This window comes from Ascaphus truei, chromosome 18 (genome assembly GCF_040206685.1).
Source record: "Ascaphus truei isolate aAscTru1 chromosome 18, aAscTru1.hap1, whole genome shotgun sequence".
In the NCBI taxonomy this organism is placed as follows: domain Eukaryota; kingdom Metazoa; phylum Chordata; class Amphibia; order Anura; family Ascaphidae; genus Ascaphus; species Ascaphus truei.
This window is the reverse complement of record NC_134500.1, coordinates 25404-47791: the sequence shown is the minus strand read 5'-3', so window position 1 is coordinate 47791 and position 22388 is coordinate 25404. Positions and strand designations below refer to the sequence as shown.

At 45.3% G+C, this 22388-nt stretch overlaps 1 protein-coding gene across 4 annotated transcripts in view; it reads left to right on the top strand.

The window, feature by feature from the left end:
• Window positions 1-20540, top strand: part of GDPGP1 (GDP-D-glucose phosphorylase 1) — a 33526-nt gene extending 12986 nt beyond the window's left edge. For 2 of the 4 annotated variants that reach the window (XM_075575125.1, XM_075575126.1), the window contains one exon: window positions 16798-20540. In XM_075575125.1, coding sequence (XP_075431240.1) covers window positions 16863-18092 — 1230 coding nt within the window. In that variant the 5' untranslated portion in view covers window positions 16798-16862 and the 3' untranslated portion in view covers window positions 18093-20540. Of the gene's footprint in view, window positions 1-7741; window positions 12047-16797 lie in introns of those variants that run through there. The other 2 variants (XM_075575128.1, XM_075575127.1) reach the window with 2 other exon arrangements.
• Window positions 20541-22388: the final 1848 nt, after the last annotated feature.

The window sequence follows — 22388 nt, the reverse complement described above, 5'->3', positions numbered from 1 at the left end:
ATCCTGAAAAACAGCAGGAGCATTGCATAAGCCGAAGGGCATTACAAGATACTCGTAGTGGCCGCTTCTGGTATTTAAGGCAGTCTTCCATTCATCGCCTTCTCGGATGCGAACAAGATTGTAAACTCCTCGGAGGTCTAACTTGGAAAAAAAAAATTGCCCCTTGAAGCCTATCAAAAAGTTTGGAGATCAGCGGTCGATCGATTCTTGACTGATGAGATTGAGCCCTCGGTAATCAATGCATGGTCTCAGGGATCCGTCTATCTTTTTGACAAAAAAGAGACCGGCACCAGCGGGGGACGAAGAATTACGAATGAATCCTTTTTCAAGGTTTTCTTTGATGTATGCTGCCATGGCTTCAGTTTCAGGGAGAGACAAGGAGTAGGACTTACATTTCGGAAGAACAGCGCCGGGAACCAGATCAATGGGGCAATCATAAGGTCTGTGAGGAGGTAGAACCTCCGATTGTGTCTTGCTAAACACGTAGATGAAATCCGCATATGCTTCAGGAACAGTGGAATCATTAGCCGGGGGCGTTTCCACTCCCGCGAGGACTGTGGTAGGAGAAATGACCGGCAATGGTGAGGCGTCTGACTCTGGCTCCCACTGAATTGTCTTGCCATCCCTCCAATCAATGCGTGGGTTGTGCTGCTGTAGCCAGGGTAATCCTAGGATAATTGGAACGGCAGGAGAGTGCATCACGTCAAAGGATATGATTTCAGTATGAGTACCGGCAGAAAGGGTGAGAGGAAGAGTCAATAACGTGATGAAGGCAGGTTGAAAAGGACGACCATCAATAGCCTCGAAGCCAATCGGCGATTTCTTAGCGATGAGCGGAATCTTGTTATGAGTAGCAAAATCTTGATCCACAAAGTTACCACCGGATCCTGAATCAAGAAAAGCGGCTGTGGTTACGAGAAAATTCGGACCTTCAAGCGAGACTGGAAGCATAATTCTCTTAGGGAGTTCCTCTTCAGAGGTAGGGTGAGAAGATATTGACCCCAAAATGAGTCCCTCTTGCCCCATTGGTCGTGTTTGTTCTTTAGGCCTTAAAGGACAAAAACGTACTGTATGCTCAGGAGATCCACAGTAGTAGCAAAGGCCCTTATTCCAGCGACGAGCCCTTTCAGCAGTCTGGTCAGGGGTTCTATCGGCAGTCCTGTCGGTATTACGGAACTCTTGACTGGCAATCTGCATGGGTTCCACAGCATCTAGAACAGGGCGAATAGCTGGGAAGGACCTGGGAAGAATAGGTTCAGAAGAGAAAATTCTGGGACGCTGGCGTCCATGACGGCGCTGTTGAAGGCGTTGATCCACTCGAATGCATTGTGCGATCAATTCCTCCAATCCCTGGAGCCTGGGCTGGACTGCAAGTTCATCCTTTACAGAGTCGGACAAACCTTGCCAAAACACAGCAATAAGGGGTTCTTGGTTCCAATGCGTCTCCGCCGCGACAGTCCGGAATTCCAATGCGTATTTGGCTACGGACCTATGACCTTGAGACAATTGAACAAGAGAAGCAGCGGCAGTATCTCTGCTGGCGAGAATATCGAATACCTGCTGGAATTCTTGACGGAAGAGCTGGTAATCCTGGGTGAATTCCGCACGCAACTCCCAGATGGGAGAGGCCCATGCCAAGGCGTTCCCTGTTAAAAGAGAGTAAACATAGGCTACCTTGGTGCGTCCAGTGGGGAACAGGCTGGGAGAAATCTCAAACTGTATTTCACATTGGTTCAAAAACCCACGTCAGGCTAGAGGGTCACCCGCATATGCTTTAGGCGTAGGAATCCTGAGTTCTGATGGCCGGTCGCCACCCTGCGCGGCTGGAATAGGCTGTAGTGAAAGCTGGGAAAGCTGTTGTACCAGGCTTGTGACCTGAGTTCCCAAAGTATCAATGCAAAGCGCAAGTCCCCTGATCTTTTGGCCCACCTCAGTCAGGTTGGGCTCTGCATAATGTCACGCTGTGCAGCCCGCAGACCAGGCCAGTCCCCTGTACTGAGGTGGGATGTTGAATATACACACCGACAGCAGAGGGAGCGGGTCCGGGATGTGGTTGTAGCGTGGCCAGGCCTAGATTAAGATTTAGAATAGTCGTTGTACTTGCCAAGTTCAGGAGTATAGAGAGTTCCGTAGTTAAATCCGTTTCCGTGTCCGAGGGTCTGAGAGGTAAGAATCGTGATGGGTAAGCCGAAGTCGGGAGCCAGAGAGGTAAGTCAGACAAGCCGGTTCAAATCTGTAGGAGTAAAGACAAACAGGAGCACGACACAGTTTCCAGGCTACACAGGAAGCAAGGAGCTATGCAGAGCAAGGAAGTGAAGGCGAAGCAGGATATTTAAAGCAACAGTGACCAATCCGGACGAGGGGCATGGCGGAGGCGTGTCGAGGAGCTGCTCGTGAGTGGCTGAGAGACCAGGAAATAGCAGAGCACAGCTGAGAGTCTGTAACACCAGTGCCAGAATCCAAGATGGCGACGGCAGAGTTCAAGGTATGCACTGGGTGGCGGCATGGGTAGCGACGGGGGCAGGGGCAGCAGCCGCTGCAGTACTGGTAGTGGGTAAGGAGGGGTCACGCCGCAAGGGACGTGGCCCCCCGATTCCTTACATCCCCAAGGAATTTAAATTAAATGCCGGGGGAGGCATGAGGCCTCTGTAACATCACTTACCTGCTGCAAGGGTCATGTGAACGGCGCAGGGTCATGTGACGCGTCGCCATGCCAACACGCGTCAAATGACGTGGCGGGGTGACATAACGTCACATGACCCGCAACGTCATTTGTCGCCGGGTTCTTACCGAGGGGGGGGGGGGGCGCGAAACCTGGGACTCCCAGGCAAGGGGGCGCATGCAAAAAACTTTGCGCACACCTGCTCTAACTTACAAAGCTCTCAACAACGCTGCCCCCCATTACATCTCAGCCCTCATCCCCAAATATATTCCTTAAGGCACTCTACATTCTGCCCATGACATCTCCCTCATCTCACTCCCGCCTACAAGACTTCTCCCGTGCTTCTCCCTTTCTGTGGAATTCCCTACCACGCACCTTCATACTGTCATCTCTTAGACAATTAAAGCTCACCTTTTCAGGAAAGCCTATTGTACCTGGCATAGCTCTAGCACCTCGCACCTGTTTTTACCACTCTGCAGAATATGTTGGTGCTTTACAAATAAACTATAACAATACTGGTTAATATTATATATTAACCAGAGTTTTTATAAAGTAACATTTTACTGTTCACTGTTAGGAGTCTGTTGTGTACAATATATAATCCAATTGCTGAGGTCAAGTTAAATATCTATCCAAATTATTAGAAATCTATTGTTTAACTTTTCTTTTGTGTTAAATAATGCTAAATATTTTCTGAACAATGCATTATAATTACTGTCATGAGAGACCAGAACAATTTACACCAGGGATCAATACACTAGACAGAACTTTCCACAAACCTCCAGTGCATAAAACACACACGTAAACTCACCCAACTTGGGTAACTGGGGGAATAACCTAAAGTCCTAGGTGCAGGGACCTCCATCCAGAAGTTTACTCCAATACACGTTCCCTAACCTGAGCCGCTGTCCTCGGTAGTATAGGCAGCCCTGCCTTGTAGTCTACTAGCCCGCAGTTTTAAAGTTCCTGCAGTCGCTTCCCTCCAAACGCCTCTGGAACTCCCTCGAATGACTTCGGAAATGTAATGAACACACTACATAAAGTCTCTGAAACCAAGTCTCCCATGGTCTCCCTCCACCAACATGAAAGACAGAGGCCTAATCAATCCCAGAGTGGATTGTCTAATCAGCCAGCGAGGGCTCATCTGCATTGGACCAATCCTGAGCGAGGGGTGGTTGCTGGAGTTCCAGGGCAGCCCGCAAGTTGAGTGGGGCATTTGAACAGAACAAGTGGAATCGTGCCACTGACTTTATCTCGTCCAGGATCTCCTTTGTGTTGTGGTTGTATACTTATATACTCATCTTCCACACAAAGGACCACATATTTAAAATCTTCAACATACCGTTAACCCCTGGCTCCCGAATTGCTGGAACCAGGCTACAAAATATAACATCAGCCCGATGTGGAAACAATATACATATACAGGATAGGTAACATGAACTGTATACATTATATTATTGTGAGTCGAAAAAACTAAGGGCATCATGCAGTAAGCAGCGAAAAAAAGCATTAGCCATGTTTTTGGTGTGTTAAACTCTCTGTATGCTGTAAGGGCCGAGTCCCTTGCGAATGAATGCGCCACCACCATTTGATATAATGGCGAGTAACCGGTGGCGGGACGGCTGCCTGGCGAGAAGCTGCCGAGAAGCTGTCCCCTGCCGAGATGTGTTTGCAGCAGAGAGAGATCCGTTGCTCTCTCGGCGCAAACATCGGCATATTAAAAATTATGTTATATACAATTTTATTCATAGTGTACATGTGCAGGGGGTCTCCGGAGCTGAACCGCATTGGTTTTAGGTCCGGGGACCCCCTGCTTCCCGAGATACAGGCCCCTTTATGAGGTGCCGGTATCCCTCTGCATTTAAAGGTCCCGATCATGTGACCGCGGAATGTAAACAAAGCAGAGGGATACCGGCACCCCCTAAAGGGGCCCGTATCTCGGGAAGCAGGGGGTCCCCGGACCTAAAACCAAAGCGGTTCAGCTCCGGAGACCCTCTGCACATCTACAGTATGAATAAAACACAAATATTAATAAACAATCATTCCTTACCTTTGCGGCTATCTGCTACGGTAACGAAGCAGTATGAATGTATTTTTAATAATAGTGTACTGTGAGCAGGGGGTTCCCTGAGCTGAACCGCGTTGCTTTGTGGACCAGGGACCCCCTGCTTCCCGAGTTACAGGCCCCGGAATGTGTCAACGGGTGCAGTGTAGACGGCATCTTTATTGCGTCCCATACGCTACGAGCCCGCTATAAATATGGCGTCTACACTGTAACCGATGCCCCAAACCGGGGCCTGTAACTCGGGAAGCAGGGGGTCTCTGAGCCACAAATCAATGCGGTTCAGCCCAGGAGACCCCCTGCTTCCGCACAATATTATTAAAATACATAAATGCTGCTTCATTACCATAGCGGATAGCCGCTAAGGCAATGAAGGGGTTAAGGCAGAATAGCATGTTTATTGGGGACATTTGCCCCCAATAAACATTGCAAAAAACAACATACACCCCCTGTGTATTTAAAATACATAAACAACAATAAATACATTAAATACATATAGCACTCACCCATTTCCGGCTGGCACGATGAAGGGCATCCCCATCTTCATCCTGCCCATGCCCCCTCCGCTGCTGCAAAACAGACACAAGAATGAAAACATCCAAGTTAATGTCCCCTAACCCCTTAATCACCATAGCGGTTATTAACCGCTACAGTCATTAAGGGGTTAACCCACCCTCACCCACCACTCGGGACTCCTACATACCCTCCCACACTAACCCCCCACCCCGTGAGGCCTAACCACCCTCACCCACTACCCATAAGGGAGGCCTACCCACATACCCCCCCCCACCTCCAGTACCCACAATAAAAACAATACAGTGACCCACAATAAACATCATTATATTTATTAAATACATTACCCACCCCCTGTGCCCCCCCATAAATACATGATTTATCCTTTTACATACAGGGTTCATACCCCAGCCCCACGCGAGTCCCCGGCGGGCTGGCGGGGCACCTGACAGACCTACAGGGTACCAGCAACTTGTTTCACACAGGTTCTGGAGGCCTGTTTGTGGGTCCCGCCAAGCGCCATGGCCCCCAGGTGGTCTCCTTGGGTCACCGTGGGCCACAATTGGGTCCCCACGGTAGGCCCGCGGATGTCTGGGAGCCCCGGGTCAGACCCACAGGTGTCTGCTGGGCCTCGGGTTGTTCTCCCGGGGGTCTGGGGAACTCACGAGTGCTCACTACGGGTCCGCGGTGCCCCCACGGATGTGGGACCACCGCTTCATCCCCGCAGCTACGGGTCCGCGGTGCCCCCACAGATGTGAGGCCACCGCTTCATCCCCTCAGGTGTCACCCGTGGAACCACCAGCCTGATACCCGTGAGATACCCGAGGAGACCGCAGGTGGTCTCCAGAGGTCTCACACAGAACCACGGAACAAACCCTGAATGTAAAAAAAATAAACCTGGCCTATACATTCAATACATACACCTCCCCCCCCCCCCAACACCTACAGTACAATAATGTGCAAAATAACTATTATCCAGATAGGGATAATAGATTATTTGCCCATTATTAAACACATTAACTAGCATATTCAAATAAATAAAGTACTACTGACCTAATCAATAAGAAGACCCCGTCCTTGTCTTTCATTGCCCACAAAATACATAGCCAATACAAAGCCAATACATTGCAATTACATTCAGATATCAATTAACCCCTTAAACACCTTGTCGGATAATAACCGCAAAGGTAATTAAGGGGTTAAGCCATACTGGCCCGATACCCACCCTTCACCCATGAATTTGTACAGTGGATTCATCATGCAACTATATATATATATATATATATATACATCCACACCGGGGGAAGGAACAGCACAGATAACATTCCAAGAGACACTGTTTTTAAGTTTACCTTTTGCTTCATTCATTGTAACATCGCCGGAAGAAGAGATCAGTGTATCTCGAAAGCTCGCACAAATAAAAGCATTTCGTTAGCCACAGAACGGTATCATCTATTTATTTTTTTGATATATATATATATATATGTGTATATATATGTGTATATATATATATATATATATATGTGTATATATATATATATATATATATATATATATATATATATATATATATATATATAGTTGCATGATGAATCCACTGTACAAATTCATGGGTGAAGGGTGGGTATCGAGCCAGTATGGCTTAACCCCTTAATTACCTTTACGGTTATTATCCGATAAGGTGTTTAAGGGGTTAATTGATATCTGAATGTAATTGCAATGCAATGCAATGTAATTGTAATTGCAATAAATAATATATATATATACACATACACATACACACACACACACACACACACACGATGAACCAATATACAAATAAATGTAGGAAGGTTATCAAAAACATGCTGTACTACAAAATACCACTTCTCCGTACAGACACACTACAATAAAATCCATTACCTTTAATAATCCAATCTGATCTTCCAATCAAAATCCTCAAATGCCAATCAAAAACCTCAAATTACAATCAAAACATTGCATTTACATTGTATATTGTCAGGAATCGGCGTTCTCCTCGCTTCCCACACAGAGCACTCCCTCTCCGCAGGGAGCCCCTGGACACACAAAACAATCCTGCCTTACCGGCCTCCACGGCTCCTCGCCTCTGCCGCCGTCGCGGGATCACTCCCCTCGGCGATTCCTCTGCTCAGCGCCGGGCGCGCCCACGCCCTCCTGCACGCACACCTACACGCACGCCAGCCCCAGACGTTATGTGCATGCATTCCCAGCTTACAGAGCACACGCCTAACAGAGCACTTTTAACCACTGCTTCTGCAGTGAGGCGTCGCCCCCAAGCATCACACAGTTCCATGCAAATCAAGGATTACACTCAGCTGGGCTGTAACACCTCCCTCCTATCAGGGAAGACTCCTTGCAGTCCTCCAGGCCTGGCCCCTTTTCCCATTGGCCTGCCCAGCTTTATTATGCCTGTGCTTCCCATCACTCGTCGCTCGACATAGTCTCTGTATGGAAGTACTTCTGGATTCTCTGTGTTTTCACAGGTTCTGACGCGGCTTGTACAACTACCCCCTCTGGCTCTCGATCTCGGCACCCCTTGGACAACGCTCACTCTGGTAACCCCTTGAACACAGCTTGGACTACGACCTATCTCCACTCTCCACTCCCTGACCTCGGCAAGGCATTCATCACTCTATCTCTACAACCGGTACCGGCAAGTATTGTCTACCTTACTACCCCTGGCCTGGCAACGCTTCATACCACACTCCGGACACGCTCCCTTTGCTGTGGGTGCGTGTATTACCACTTCCCCTTTCAGCTCAGGGGACGGGTCTGGTCTGTGGGCAGCACCGGCGTAACATTATGTTGAGCCCACAAGACGCAGACCAGACCGAACTACAGCGGTTTCTCTCTAATCTGCTTCAGCAAAACCAGGCCATGGCGGATCAAATTGTGGCACTTACACGCCAGGTCGCAGTACTCTCAGACAGGGTACCGACGCGACCCCGCCAGATGTAAGCCCCCACTCCGCAAGCGCAGTTAGCAGCTCAGATGTAAGGATTCCTCCCCCCAAGCCTTATGCAGGTGAACCGCAAGATTGTAGGGGTTTCCTAAACCAGTGTGAGGTGCAGTTTGAAATGGCCCCCCATCTCTACAATACTGGCCGCAAGAAGGTAGCCTACATTTATAACCTCCTCACTGGCAGCGCCCTGGCTTGGGCTTCCCCGGTTTGGGAGCGACGTTCTGACCTTACCCAAGATTACCCGGCATTTAAAGCCGAGTTTCAACGGGTATTCAATTCCCCCGCTCGTCGGGAGATGGCATCTGTTTCTCTCCTCCAGATCACTCAGGGACGGCGGATGGTGACACAGTATGCTGTGGAATCCCGGACTCTAGCAGCCGAGACTAACTGGGGACAAGAGGCTCTCGTGTCCGTATTCTGGCAAGGCCTGGCAGATCCCATCAAGGACGAACTCTCTCGCCAATCCAGGCCGGATCAACTGGAGGTCCTGATTGATTTGGCCGTCCGAGTGGATCAACGCATCCAGGTACACCGCTCAGAGCGTCAGCGCACTCGCTTCCATAACTTTCAAGTTCCGTTCCCCAGTACTCTTAGCAGCACTCCTGCTCCCCCAAGTACTACCACACCTCTTCGTCCTGCACTGGAGTTGCCAGAGCCAATACAATTGGGCGTACAACGCATCCACACACCGATACGGCAGTTCCGCCACGCCGGGGGATTGTGTTTCTACTGCGGATCCATGGAACATCTGGTTCGGGAGTGTCCACTGTGTCCGGGAAACGGGAACACCCAGTGAGTACAGAGGGGCTCTCTCTGGGTGTAATGTTTCCACGTCCCCCTAAATGAACTCCCTAAGAAACTTACATTTCCAGTCTTCCTTTCAAGCGATAAGTTCAAGACTTCTACCGCCGCTTTCATTGACTCAGGAGCTGGAGGAAACTTTGTGGATCTTGAATTCGCCAGGGTAAACCGTATACCACTAGTGAGAAAGAAGGTTCCCATCGCACTCGTCGGTATCGATGGACGTCCTCTTACCCCGGCCCACATCTCCTTAGAGACGGCTCCCTTGCTTCTGTCTTCACATCTGCACAAGGAGACCTAGTTCTCGATGCCATTCACGCTCCTGGGATACCCATCACCCTTGGTCTTCCTTGGCTACAGCTTAACAATCCTCTCATTTACTGGACTGCCTCCGCTCCCATTTCCTGGAGGTCGAGGTCAGGCGAGACTCATCAACTGCTGGCCAATACCTCTTTTCCCGAAGTTATTCTACCTTCCGTTTACCATCAATTCCGGGACGTTTTCAATAAGGTACAGTCAGACCTCTTGCCGCCACACAGGACTTACGATTGTCCAATCGATCTAGTTCCTGGTTACTCCCTACCCAAGTCCAAGACCTACCCCTTGTCGTTACCAGAATCTCACTCTATGGATGAATATATCCAGGAGAATCTCAAGAAAGGCTTTATTCGTCACTCCAATTCCCCAGCAGGGGCTGGGTTTTTCTTCGTCAAGAAAGTTGAGGCCTTGCATCGACTACAGGGGTTTAAACCAGATAACTATTAAAAATCGTTACCCCCTTCCCCTTATTACCGAACTGTTCGATAAATTACAGGGGGCCAAGATTGTTTCCAAGTTGGATCTGCGTGGTGCCTATAACCTGGTGCGCATCAGGAAGGGGGATGAATGGAAGACGGCCTTCAACACGCGTAGTGGACACTACAAATATCTGGTAATGCCTTTCGGCTTATGTAATGCTCCCGCTGTCTTCCAGGATTTCATCAACGACGTCTTTCGTAAGGTACTCAATATTTTTGTTATTGTATACTTGGATGATATCCTGATTTTTTCCAAAGATCTCCAGGACCATATACGCCACACCTCCTACGTCCTTTCCCGTCTCCGTGAACACCATTTGTACGCCAAACTGGAGAAGTGCACCTTTCATATGACCTCTTCTCCGTTCCTGGGGTATATCATTTCTGATGAGGGGTTTATGATGGATTCCGGTAAACTTCAAGCAGTCACTGAATGGCCAAGACCCAATTCTCTCAACGTTTTTTAGGGTTCGCTAATTACTATCGTAAGTTTATACGGAGTTTTTCCACCATTGTGGCACCCCTCACTGTGCTCACCAAAAAAGGAGCTGATCCTTCTGCTTGGTCATCCGAGGCCATCTCCGCCTTCGAGACACTCAAGGAAGCCTTTATATCCGCACCTATTCTCCGTCATCCCAACATCGAACTTCCCTTCGTCCTGGAGGTCGACGCTTCTGATTGCGGCGCTGGTGCCGTTCTTTCCCAGAGACCCACGCCCCAAGATAAGTTACATCCCTGTGCATATTTTTCCAAGAAATTCTCGTCTGCCGAGAGGAATTATGACGTGGGTAACAGGGAACTTCTGGCCGTGAAGATGGCTCTTCAAGAGTGGAGACACCTGCTGGAGGGGTCAAAAGAGCCGTTTACTATTCTCACGGACCACAAGAACCTTCTTTACATAGAGAACGCTCGACGCCTTGGTCCACGACAGGCTCGTTGGGCTCTGTTTTTTTCTCGATTCGATTTTCACCTGTCCTATATCCCCGGGACCAAGAACGTAAAGGCAGACGTACTCTCCCGAATACATTCTTCTGAAAAGAGGCCAGAGGAGTCGTTGGAGACTATCCTTCCACATGAGAGGATTCTCGCCACCTCTACGTTCAAGAATCTTGACAAGCATTTGCACTCCCAGAGACGCATTCCCAAGGACTTGGTCGTTCCCGACAACAAACTCTTTGTACCATCCAAAATTGTTCCAGAGGTCCTGTCTTGGGGTCACTCCTCTAAATCTGCAGGTCATCCAGGTTTTAAGAAGACTACTGATCTCATTCGTCGGAATTTCTGGTGGCCAAGGATGTCTCAAGATATTCTGGAGTTTACCCGCGCATGCCCCACGTGCGCTCAAAGCAAGACTCTCCGTCAAAAGCCTCAGGGTTTTCTGTTACCCCTTCCAGTTCCCGACCGCCCCTGGTCCCACATTTCTATGGACTTCATCGTGGAGTTGCCCAAGTCCAGAGGAATGAACACTATCTTGGTGGTCGTGGACAGGTTCTCGAAGATGGGTAAAAGAGTTGGGGTGCTCAAACCCGCAGCAACTCCATCCAATAACATGAGTAATATTAACCCTGGAGAAACCAGTGGGAGTGGGTAGGCAATTAAAGACTTGTAAGTATCAGTGACAACAGTCAGACTTAGCTATAATAGTCTAAACCAATAAGCCCCACTCACGTCATCTCCAGGGTTCCTCTGCCGGCGTGCAAGCCAAGAAGGATCCAGAATCCAGACACATCCAATAGAAAAAACGAATGGCGCACAGCCAGGGAGCCAGGTGTGGAGTACTTAGAGTGGCTATAGTTAAACAGCAAGTTAATTATACATCAAACCAACGTGCTGAATACAGCCTAATATAATGGGTATTGAAGGTAGGTAGTACTCGAATATATAGAGTGGACAACAATTTAAAATGGTCCTTCAAGGCAACGCAAGATAAAGAGTACAGATTGCTAGAAATTAGGCTACTGTTTAGCTGGGGGAATAAGGCTGTTAAACTATGTGTCAAAGGCTCCCATTTAACTGTTTCCACGCAAGGTCTCCCTCTAGGCAGACTGACAGTAGTAGTAAACACATCAGAGTGCCAGAGCCTAATGAGAGCAGGAGAAGTGTATAAATATACAGTAGACTGCTACTCTGGATCCTCTATGAACATTAAATTGCCGGGTGGGGTAAAACCCTAAATAATACAGTTGCTGCAGACCTTCGCATTGTTCTGTGGTGTTCATGAATACACCACGCCGGGTGGAGCCCTGCAGGCGCCGTTTCCTCTGAGTTGAGACTAACTGTCCCTACACAGCAGCCATCCAGGTACCATTTCACTTGAACTATGAGACTACCAAGCGGCTGCAGTGCATTACTCATTACTCTCTTACCGCACACACAGGTCGCATATACCTAGCGACCTGTATCCAGCAGGTGTGTATTTGCAGTGGAGCTGTGAATGAATTACCATATAGAGAACAGCTTACGAATTACTATTTAAACTAGTTATACTGCTGATTTGCTGCTCATTATTATCACTCAATCCACACTATACACACAAGTCGCAGACACCAAGTGACCTGTTTGAGGCATCTGTATACCATCTATAATACTTTACAATACTATCGTTTATACTAGTATATATTCATGGACCGGATAGCCTCTTCAACCCATATACGCTGTCCTCATAGAGGATCCAGAGTAGCAGTCTACTGTATATTTATAGTGATGTACAGAAAAGCCCGGGCGCTACCTCAAATGGATGACTTGTGGGGTGATACAATTCTAGTGATAGAACAATACAACCTTAAAGAGTACTTTAAGGTCCCCTCTACTTCCGAATCTCTTCCCGCTGCTCAAACCCCAAAGAGGACCTATCCAGGATCCTTGGTAATATGGAAAAACAGACAAAAAATGGAGGAGCACAGGTTGAGGGACTATACAGACGTTTGTAAAACTGCACGGTATAGAGCTGTGAGATGAAATAAGTTGTACAATAACCTAAACACTTACACAGCCTTGTGTAAATGCTTTCACATCAAGGTATCTTTACTTTAGGTGTCTTCTCTTCTGTGTTCTTTCCGCTTATAATTTTTCTTCTCCTCTGTTGTGAAGTTGAGCGTTTCTGGTCTTCTCCACAGGAATGATTTGCGATGTCGTCCTCAGGATTAAATGAAACGAGAACAAATTGCGTAAGGGACAATACAGAAAATATAAAATATATCTGGGGTAGACAACTGTATTAAAATCAGAAAAGCAGAGGAATACTGCATCCACTCACACGGACAAGCGTGAGTGATCTCTGGAGGGAGGTGTCTTTGATGGCACCTCACTGCAGGGCTGTCACGCACCCCACCTGCTCTTTGCACCAAACAAATAGGGAAAGAAGGGGTGAAGGGGTGGAGGTGGATTTAAAATGTAACCGCGTTAGGTTAACAGTAGACTCACACGGACATGTGTGAGTATGAACTCAAATTGGTATCTCTTCTCCCCTCTCTGGAGCTTCAAATCCAAACCTTCAACTGAGTATGTTAAATCACTCAAATAGTGCCTGGATCACACGATGGTACACAAGGGTGCAAGGGTGAAAAGACGTGATATTTATTAACAACAAGAGGACAGAGTCCTAACAAAACATTAAAAAGCACTTAGTCAAAATGACTCGAGCTAGGTGTGCATAGAAACAGCCAGTCTATCGGAAAATGTTTGTGCAGGATACTCAAGTGCGCAGCTAACTCTCCGCGTCCGGATGGTATGCTGTGCTCCTGCCTCCTGCTTCCGACGGTGGCTGAAGTGGTAAAAAAAAGTCTCAGGGATACTACCAACGCGTTTCGCCCTTCTTGGGCTTCCTCACTCTCCGTAGAGTCTACGAGTAATTGTTCCCATTACTATACTGTATGTTAGGGGGGTATAGGGGTTGTTGGGGTACAAAAGCAATATATATATATATATATATATATATTAGTTAGTGTGGGGGGCTATTATGTGCTTTATTTTTTATTGTGGGCTTCGGGGGTGGGTGAAGGGGGTATTAGCACCAATGGTGGTTGTTTAGGGCTTGCGGGTGGGTAGCGGGAGGGTTAAGCGCACCCGCAACCCCCCCGCAAGCCCTAAACAACCACCAATGGCCAAATACCCCCTTCACCCACCCCCGCTACCCACAATAATGCTGGCACGGCGGCTTAACCCCTTCATTGCCTTAGTGGTTAGCCGCTAAGGTAATGAAGTGGCGTTTAAATGCCTTTTTCCTGCCTCGGATGCATGCCGGGGGGCTCCGGTGCTGGCATTAATGGTATCAGCTCAGGAGACCCCCGGCATCAATCCCAGCCAGGAAAAAGGCCAGAATATTTTCTAAGTGCCCATCCACCGCTCATCAGCAGCCTCTCACCATCAACTAGCTAACTTTTTCTTGCGTGGCTGATTCTCCATGAAAATGCCATTCTAGAGTGGCGAATAGCGGCGCAAAGCTACTCGCCACTACTAGAATACAGCGTGGCGGAAAATGTGTCTATTTTAGGCGGAAAGTGCCTTCTCGCCGCGCCACTGGCGGAAAAAAAAAACTGCCAACAAAACAGGCATTTTTTTTATTCTCGCCACTTTCTCGCCCCTTACTGAATAGGGGTAGCCTTTTTTGGCGGGAAACGGGCGAGAATTGCCTTTCCGCCGCTTACTGCATGATGCCCTAAGACGCTTTCTTCAAAAAGTGATCCAATGCCGTGATGGTGTAAAGAAATAAAAACGTGAATAATATAACCGTGCAATACAATGATGGGTATGCTGCTCAACCCAATAGGATCATCCCTAGATCCTCATAGAAGTGAAAATGGTGTAGTTCAGGGAGCGCAGGATCATGTATGGAAAAAAACATCTTTTTTTTTTAGACTCTACCTTCTCTATGTGTATTATCCAACACTGTGTGGCACCATCATGGGGAGGATTACATACCTGCCTCCCACTGACTGTCCGAGTTCCAGATCAAGGGGACAGAAGAGCTTTGAGGGATATCCCCAAAGATACCATTTAGGGCATTCTGCTCTCATATGACAGTGTGACTAGTAGCACTGTCCATTTTATAGTTATATTCCCACTGTCCCCCACCGCCCAATCGGACATTTGTACATTGTCGCAATTTGTATGCATTTCTTTATTTTTCAACTTGATCCTGCGCTCCCATTTACACCATTACACCATTTACATTATATTATTGACAAGTAGGGGTAATGGCTGGCTTGACCTTTTATTTAAAGCAGCCAAATCTACCCCTACCATCACAATCACATCATAATTTATCTTTACCATTAGTATCCCCCTGAGGTTAGTCTGAGAACCTTGGGTGACTCTGATTCCTTCTTGTTTGGTTAAACAGGTTGCTGGGCCCTTCAACTGCAAACTGTTTACATAGTTAAATATAGTTACATAGTAGATGAGTTTGAAAAAAGACTTCCGTCCATCAAGTTCAACCTATGCTAAATTTAGACAACAGATACTTTATCCTATATCTATACTTACTTATTGATCCAGAGGAAGGCAAACAAAAAACCCCATTAAGGGGAAAAATTAATTCCTTCCTGACTCCAAGAATTGGCAATCGGATTAATCCCTGGATCAACATCCTTCCCATGTATACTTATTTGGTATATCCCTGTATACCCTTCCCATCTAAAAAGATGTCCAACCTTTTTTTGAACAAATCTATTGTATCTGCCATCACAGTCTCCATGGGTAATGAATTCCACATTTTAACTGCCCTTACTGTAAAGAAACCTTTCCTTTGTTACTGGTGAAATTTCCTTTCCTCCAACCTTAAGGGATGGCCCCGAGTCCTTTGTACTGCCCGTGGGATGAATAGTTCTTTTGAAAGCTCCTTGTATTGTCCCCGAATATATTTGTATATAGTTGTCATATCCCCTCTTAGACGCTTCTTTTGTAATGTAAATAAATGTAATTTAGCTAGCCTCTCCTCATAAGTTAGAATGTCCATCCCCTTTATTAATTTGGTGGCTCTTCTCTGCACTCTCTCTAGTTCCATAATGTCTTTTCTTAGGATTGGTGCCCAAAATTGTACTCCATATTCAAGGTGTGGTCTTACTAATGCTTTGTAAAAGGGCATAATTATGTTTACTTCCCTTCCATCCATTGCCCGTTTGATGCAAGATAAGATCTTGTTTGCCTTTGCAGCTACTGCATGACATTGGGCACTATTGCTAAGCCTGCTGTCTACAAGCACTCCTAAATCCTTCTCCATCAAGGATTCACCCAATATATCTCCATTTAATTTGTAAGTTGCATTTTTATTCTTGTATCCCAAATGCATAACCGTACATTTATCTGTATTAAACCTCATCTGCCATTTACCTGCCACGTTTCCAGTCTCTCCAAGTCCTTCCGAAGAGAAATTACATCCTGCTCTGATTCTATTACCTTACACAATTTAGTATCATCAGCAAAGATGGAGACTTTGCTCTCGATCCCAACCTCAAGGTCATTAATAAACAAGTTAAAAAGCAGGGGTCCAAGTACCGATTCCTGAGGTACTCCACTCACGACTTTTTAGCCCAACCTGAAAAAGTTCCATTTATGACAACCCTCTGTTGTCTGTCCTTTAACCAGTTTTCAATCTAGGTGCATATATTATTACTGAGTCCAACTTTCTTTATTTTGTACACCAACCTCTTGTGTGAAACCGTATCAAAAGCCTTTGCAAAATCTAAGTAGACCACATCAACTGCATTACCCTGGTCTAAATTCCTACTTACCTCCTCAAAGAAACAAATTAGGTTAGGTTTACAAACAAATAAGGTTTACAAGGTTGCTGATATATAATACTATAAGTATGTAGTTTTGACCATAAATACAACACTGTATTAATTAAACATGAAATTCCAACTGGCTGATAACACCTTGCAGATATAAGGGATATGCATTCTTTTCTCATGTCTAAGTTGTGAATTGCACATTATGAATGTGTGCTTTAGTTTATTCAGTGAATCTCTTCTTTCAACAGGAAAAATATCTTGCTTGTGAACAAAGAGAGAAATAATTTTGTGGAAGTGTATTTAAAATTGAGCTATGACTGCAGACATGAAGACAGAGGAGAACCATCTACAGGGTTTAAGTGGAGCATGGATATATAAATACTCAGAGGTCGACTTTGTATTTGCAGGGAATACGTGGCAAGAAAGAAGGCAAGGTTCAGAAGAAACCAGATTCCTATCCAGGTTTGATAGAGAACTACAGTCTAATTGGGTTAAAAAGATGAAGCTGGGTCTGTTTCGTTATCCTCTCTGGAATTTACAGACCAGAATTTTACCTGGTAGTGCCAAGTATGTGGCACAGCTTAACATCCAGAGAGGTGTAGATAGGAGGAAGCCACAGGACATTCAGAGCATCCATCAGAAATTCAACCAAAGCCAGTTTAATTTCAATAAAATCCAACCTCAGGAAGTCTTGTTTCAAATGATCAGGTCATCAGCTGAGATTGCAATGAAACTAGATGCAATTTGTGTAGGTAAGGGCTCAGTGGTTAATGATATGGTGCCAACAATGTATTTGGCTGGTAAGCCTGGATTCACTCTGCAAGGGTCATTTGAGAGCAAGTGCAACAGTAATAGCACTTTAGTGGTGATAAATGTAAGCCCTCTTGAATTTGGACATGTTTTATTTATACCGGATCCATCACTTTGTCTGCCCCAAATTCTGACCCGAGATCTCATGTGGTTTGGTCTGGAATCAGTTCTTCTAAGTGCTCATCCAGGATTTCGAGTTGGCTTTAACAGCCTTGGGGGATTTGCTTCAGTAAACCACTTACATCTGCATGGATATTATCTGGATCAGGAACTTCTGATAGAGTCATCATGCAGTAAACCTCTGTGTCCTAAAATTGACTTCCACCTACTCAATAATTTCCCAGCTCCAGGATTCTTTTTTTACACGGATGGGAAACATTTGGAGTCTGTGGCTCAGGACATTTGCAAAGTTACAGACTTTTTTGTGGCCAAAAATATTGCACATAACTTGTTTATAACCAGGGGCAGTGAACCTGAAAATCTGAAGCGTTCTGAATCTAGAGAAGGCATTCGGATTGTCATCTGGGCAAGAAAATCATGCTTTGGTGTCAAAGAGGAGTCTGCTTTTAATGTTGCCCTTTGTGAGCTTGCAGGACACCTACCTATCAAAAATCAGAAAGATTTCTACAGCATAACAGAAGAATCTGTTGTTAGCATTATTAAGAACTGCCTCTTGTCAGAAGATGAATTTACTCAGCTCTCCTTCGAGCTGATAGCTCATTTAACAAACTGATCACGAATCATGAAAAAACTAGGCCATATACCGTTTTACACATTTTCTAGTTTTTAATGTTAATGTACCTTATTATTGTGGGTTGTCTTCCTTGCTGAAAAAAGGGTGTGTTGAGACTGCATTTTAAGTGAAACTTCTTTGTGTTTTTGCCACTGAAATTGAATGAAAAACTTTTGAGTATAATTACAATCAAAATACAATTTCAGTGACAAAACACAAAGAAGTTTCACTTTGAACGTTCTTACTGTTTTAACATTTCCCTTTTAAAATCTATATAAAAAAAGAGAAAAGGGCACACCTCATAGTATAGTAAGTTTTTTTTCTTTTACTTGAAACAAAAATAAAAATGCAAACAAAAACAGAAAGGCCAGCGCATCATACAAAATGACACAACATATAGTGCAATACCTCAGTGCTTATCTGCTCATGAAAAAGGGTAATTTCGTTAAACCCTTTTGGCCAAAAGGTTATAAGCCTGCAGCCACTTCACGGCATGCCCAATCTGCAGGTCCTAATACTACCTGGCACAATCCTCATGTACCTCTCGTTTCTGCTGGAGGAAGACAGACCATTATGGGTCTGTGATACACAGGATCAGGATAAAAACTGGTAATTGGAAAGTGGGGCGGGGCGAGCTGTAAACCATGGGGAGGAGAGCCACACCTCCAAGCAACAACAGCTGCATAAGAGCTGTTATATAGTGTCCATGCGCGCTCCGCCGTCCGCATGCGCGGCACTTATAATTGGCCAGTTAGTCAGCCTTTCTATAATGGTGCCATGCGCGTGCACGGCAGTGAGCGTGGAGCCGGCCGACAGGGAAAAGAAAGATTTTGTGTCGCTACCGCCACTGAAATGTGTGTGTGTGTGTGTGTGTGTGTGTGTGTGTGTGTGTGTGTGTGTGTGTGTGTGTGTGTGTGTGTCAAAGTTGAATAAATAAAAATTATTTTTATTGTGCAACATGTTTTTTTAATTTTTTTAATATTTAATACATTATTAACGCACACTATCTATACATACACACACACACACAGTACCTTCGCTCACAGCATACACACCAAAGGGGCCTGCACCTACTATTGGACAAGCCTAACCCATCAAGCTCCAGAACCCCAAAACGACACTCACATCAAATCACATCTTCTTTGTGTTTTGCCAGTGAAATTGAATGAAAAACTTTTGAAAGTATAATTACAATCAAAATACAATTTCAGCGACTAAACTCAAAGAAGTTTCACTTAGAACGTGCTTACTGTTTTAACATTTCCCTTTTAAAATCTATATAAAAACAAAACAAGAGAAAAGCGCACACCTCATAGTATAGTAAGTTTTCTTTTACTTGAAACAAAGCATAAATATGCACTTACAAGCGTCCGTGCATTAAAAGCAAACAGCACAGCTGGTGCGGTCTCAATATTACAGGCACTGTAGGCAGGGCTCCTCCATCAATCTCCTTGGCACGTCCGCCAGTATGGGCTGTCAGGCAGCACTTCTCCAGCGCTTCTGCACCACGTGTGCACGTGCGGTGTGTCGCTACATCACAATGTCACACCTTCCTGGCCTGTTGTGAGTTATGGAGCAGGGGGAATGGTCCAAGCTCCACAGGCTCTCCTGCACACATGTCACAGCTACTCCCACAGCTTGCCAAACAACCAACAGAAAGCCACCTTACATGTTTGAAGGCATGTCCTCTTTGTCAGGTGTGTGGCTTTCATTTGTGTTAGTATCCCTTATAAAAGTGACCAGAAACAACATATAAACTTCTTATAACATAAATAAACGTCTTCTAGGACCAGAAAAACTATTTAAAACCCATATGTGGGAATGACAATGGTGAATAATACATATAATGTTAAAATACAATTAAAGTACAGTTGAAGCCTAGAACCATAAAATGTGTAATATCACAGAGGTAACTGTAATATATGGGTTTTAAGAAAAACTCAACAAATAAGGTGGAGAATCAACCACTGAAACACACACTACAATATCTTTTAAAACTACCGTATATATTTATATATATCAATTTATATTAAATTAATATTAAATTAGATGGCCCTCAGAATTATTCAGACATCTAATCTAAACTTAAGAATGACTGATTGCTTGTGGGCTAACAGATCATAATTCGGTATTGGGGCAGCCAGCCGGGCCTCACCTTTTATTATGTGAGGCTTGCTACCCCTTCCGTCACAATGCTGTTATACATTTAGAATGTTGTTCTTTTTGTGTTTGTGTGTCCCGTCGCTTCTGCGCATTCGTGCAGTGCGCCGGGTGCCTCTGCGCATGTGTGCCATGCACTGGACACCTAGTGCGCATGCGCAGCCAACACAGGCCACCCATGTCAATTCGGTTACACTACTTCCGTCACCATGAAGAGATTTGTGCTAGGAAAAATGTACTAGGTGCGCGCAAAGAAGTTTCCCTTCAATAATGAATTTTAAAATGATCCACTTGTAACTGTAATATAAATCCTGTGATAAACATCTGAATTGTTAGGTTTTGTGCATCAATTTTACATTATTCTCAAAAGGTGAGTTGTAGATTAAGTAAAGAGTATTTTATATTTCATATTTGGTACAAAGTCAATGCCAAAGCATAGAAATTATTTGAGAGAGAATTAATAACTTACAAATGATGTAAAATTAATTATATTTGGAAAATTTGTGTCAATTATTTAATTCAACCGTTACAGATGTCTTATGCTGACTGGTCTAGGTAAAAGAATACTAGGTGTCTATGGGAAAAAAATACTATTGAAGGTGGATGAATTCAACAAGGATAAAAGGGATAGAGCACCTTGTTGCACAGTTGTATGCAATGGAACAAGGAAGATGTTGGAAGCAGCAATAGTTTGAGACAATTGTCCAGCTTCACGATGTCTATGCACATGCACACATTTAAATATGCTAGTTCTTAGTACTAATTGAAAGTAGAAAACTGTCACTCGCAGTCCCTATATATTGCACCCAAAGTGCATATTAATAGTATTTTATAAATTTGAATTATCAGGAATTCCAATATTCCTATATATAGAGGTATACAATACACTCCATATGTACTTGGTCCATATAAATATATATATATGTGGCAGGACGGCCTGTAGCCGAGGTCAGGGAACAGTCCACACGTGTAGTTTCAGGATAATGAAAAATGTTCAATGGCTTTATTTCTCCACAGTAACATAACATGCGGGTACACTGTCCCTTTTAACAAAATAAATCCTGCTCCATGATGGGAGAAAAACTGACTAACACAGAAGACCTATCTAGCAGGCTGGCTGGCTAAACCATAACCAAACCTTCAGAGTCTTTTAAGCAGTCATGAAAGCAAATGAAACAAATCTTACTTTGGCTGCAGTAACTAGTGTTGTATCCTTCTGGCTAGCAGCACATCTATCCATGTGCTCTTGTCTGAGAGAGCCAGCTACTGCTGGTAACAAGATCCTTTTCTACCTTTCTGGCTCTCAGGTGTCGGCTTACTTCCTGACTACCTAAGTTAACCCCTATGAGTGCTGGATGAAGCACTCATACATATGTCTCCCAGGCGTAACTGATAGGAGTTGACTTCACTCTGTCACATACCTCCCCTGTTTGTGTGTGGCTAGTGTCCCACACGGCTGAAGCCCGACCCTCCACTCCTTCCCTTGACAAAAAAATCAGCATTTCCATGGTCCTTTCCAGGTCTATGCTGAATATAAAACGAAAAGGGTTGGAGGGCAATATACCACCTGGTCAACCTTGGATTTGTGTCCTTCATGGTGTTTAACCACTTCAAGGGTGCATGGTCAGTGACCAGGGTGAAGTGTACTCCGGTGACATAATGTCTCAAGGCCTCAATTGCCCATTTTACAGCGAGGCACTCCTTCTCAATAACGGAATACCTCACTTCCTTTGGGAACAGCTTCCGGCTGATGAACAGTATGGGGTGTTCAACACCATCAAATTGCTGAGACAGCACTGCTCCCAGTCCTACCTCTGAGGCATCTGTCTGGATGATGAAGGGCTCTTTAAAATCTGGGCTCCGAAGAGCGGGGCCCTCTGACAGGCACTTTTTTAGCATGTCAGAGGCGTCTTGGCACTCCCAAGACCATTTAACTTGAGTTGGGGCACTCTTTTTTGTCAGATCTGTTAGGGGTGCAGAAATTTCCGAAAAATTGGGGATAAACCGCCGGTAATACCCTGCTTGGCCCAGGGTTATAGGGGAATACGAAAATTTAGGTATGTGACTCATTTGGGTACTAACCAATCAGAGAAGAGTTGGGGTTAGGGTTGAAAGTTAGGGTTAGGGTTAAAAGTT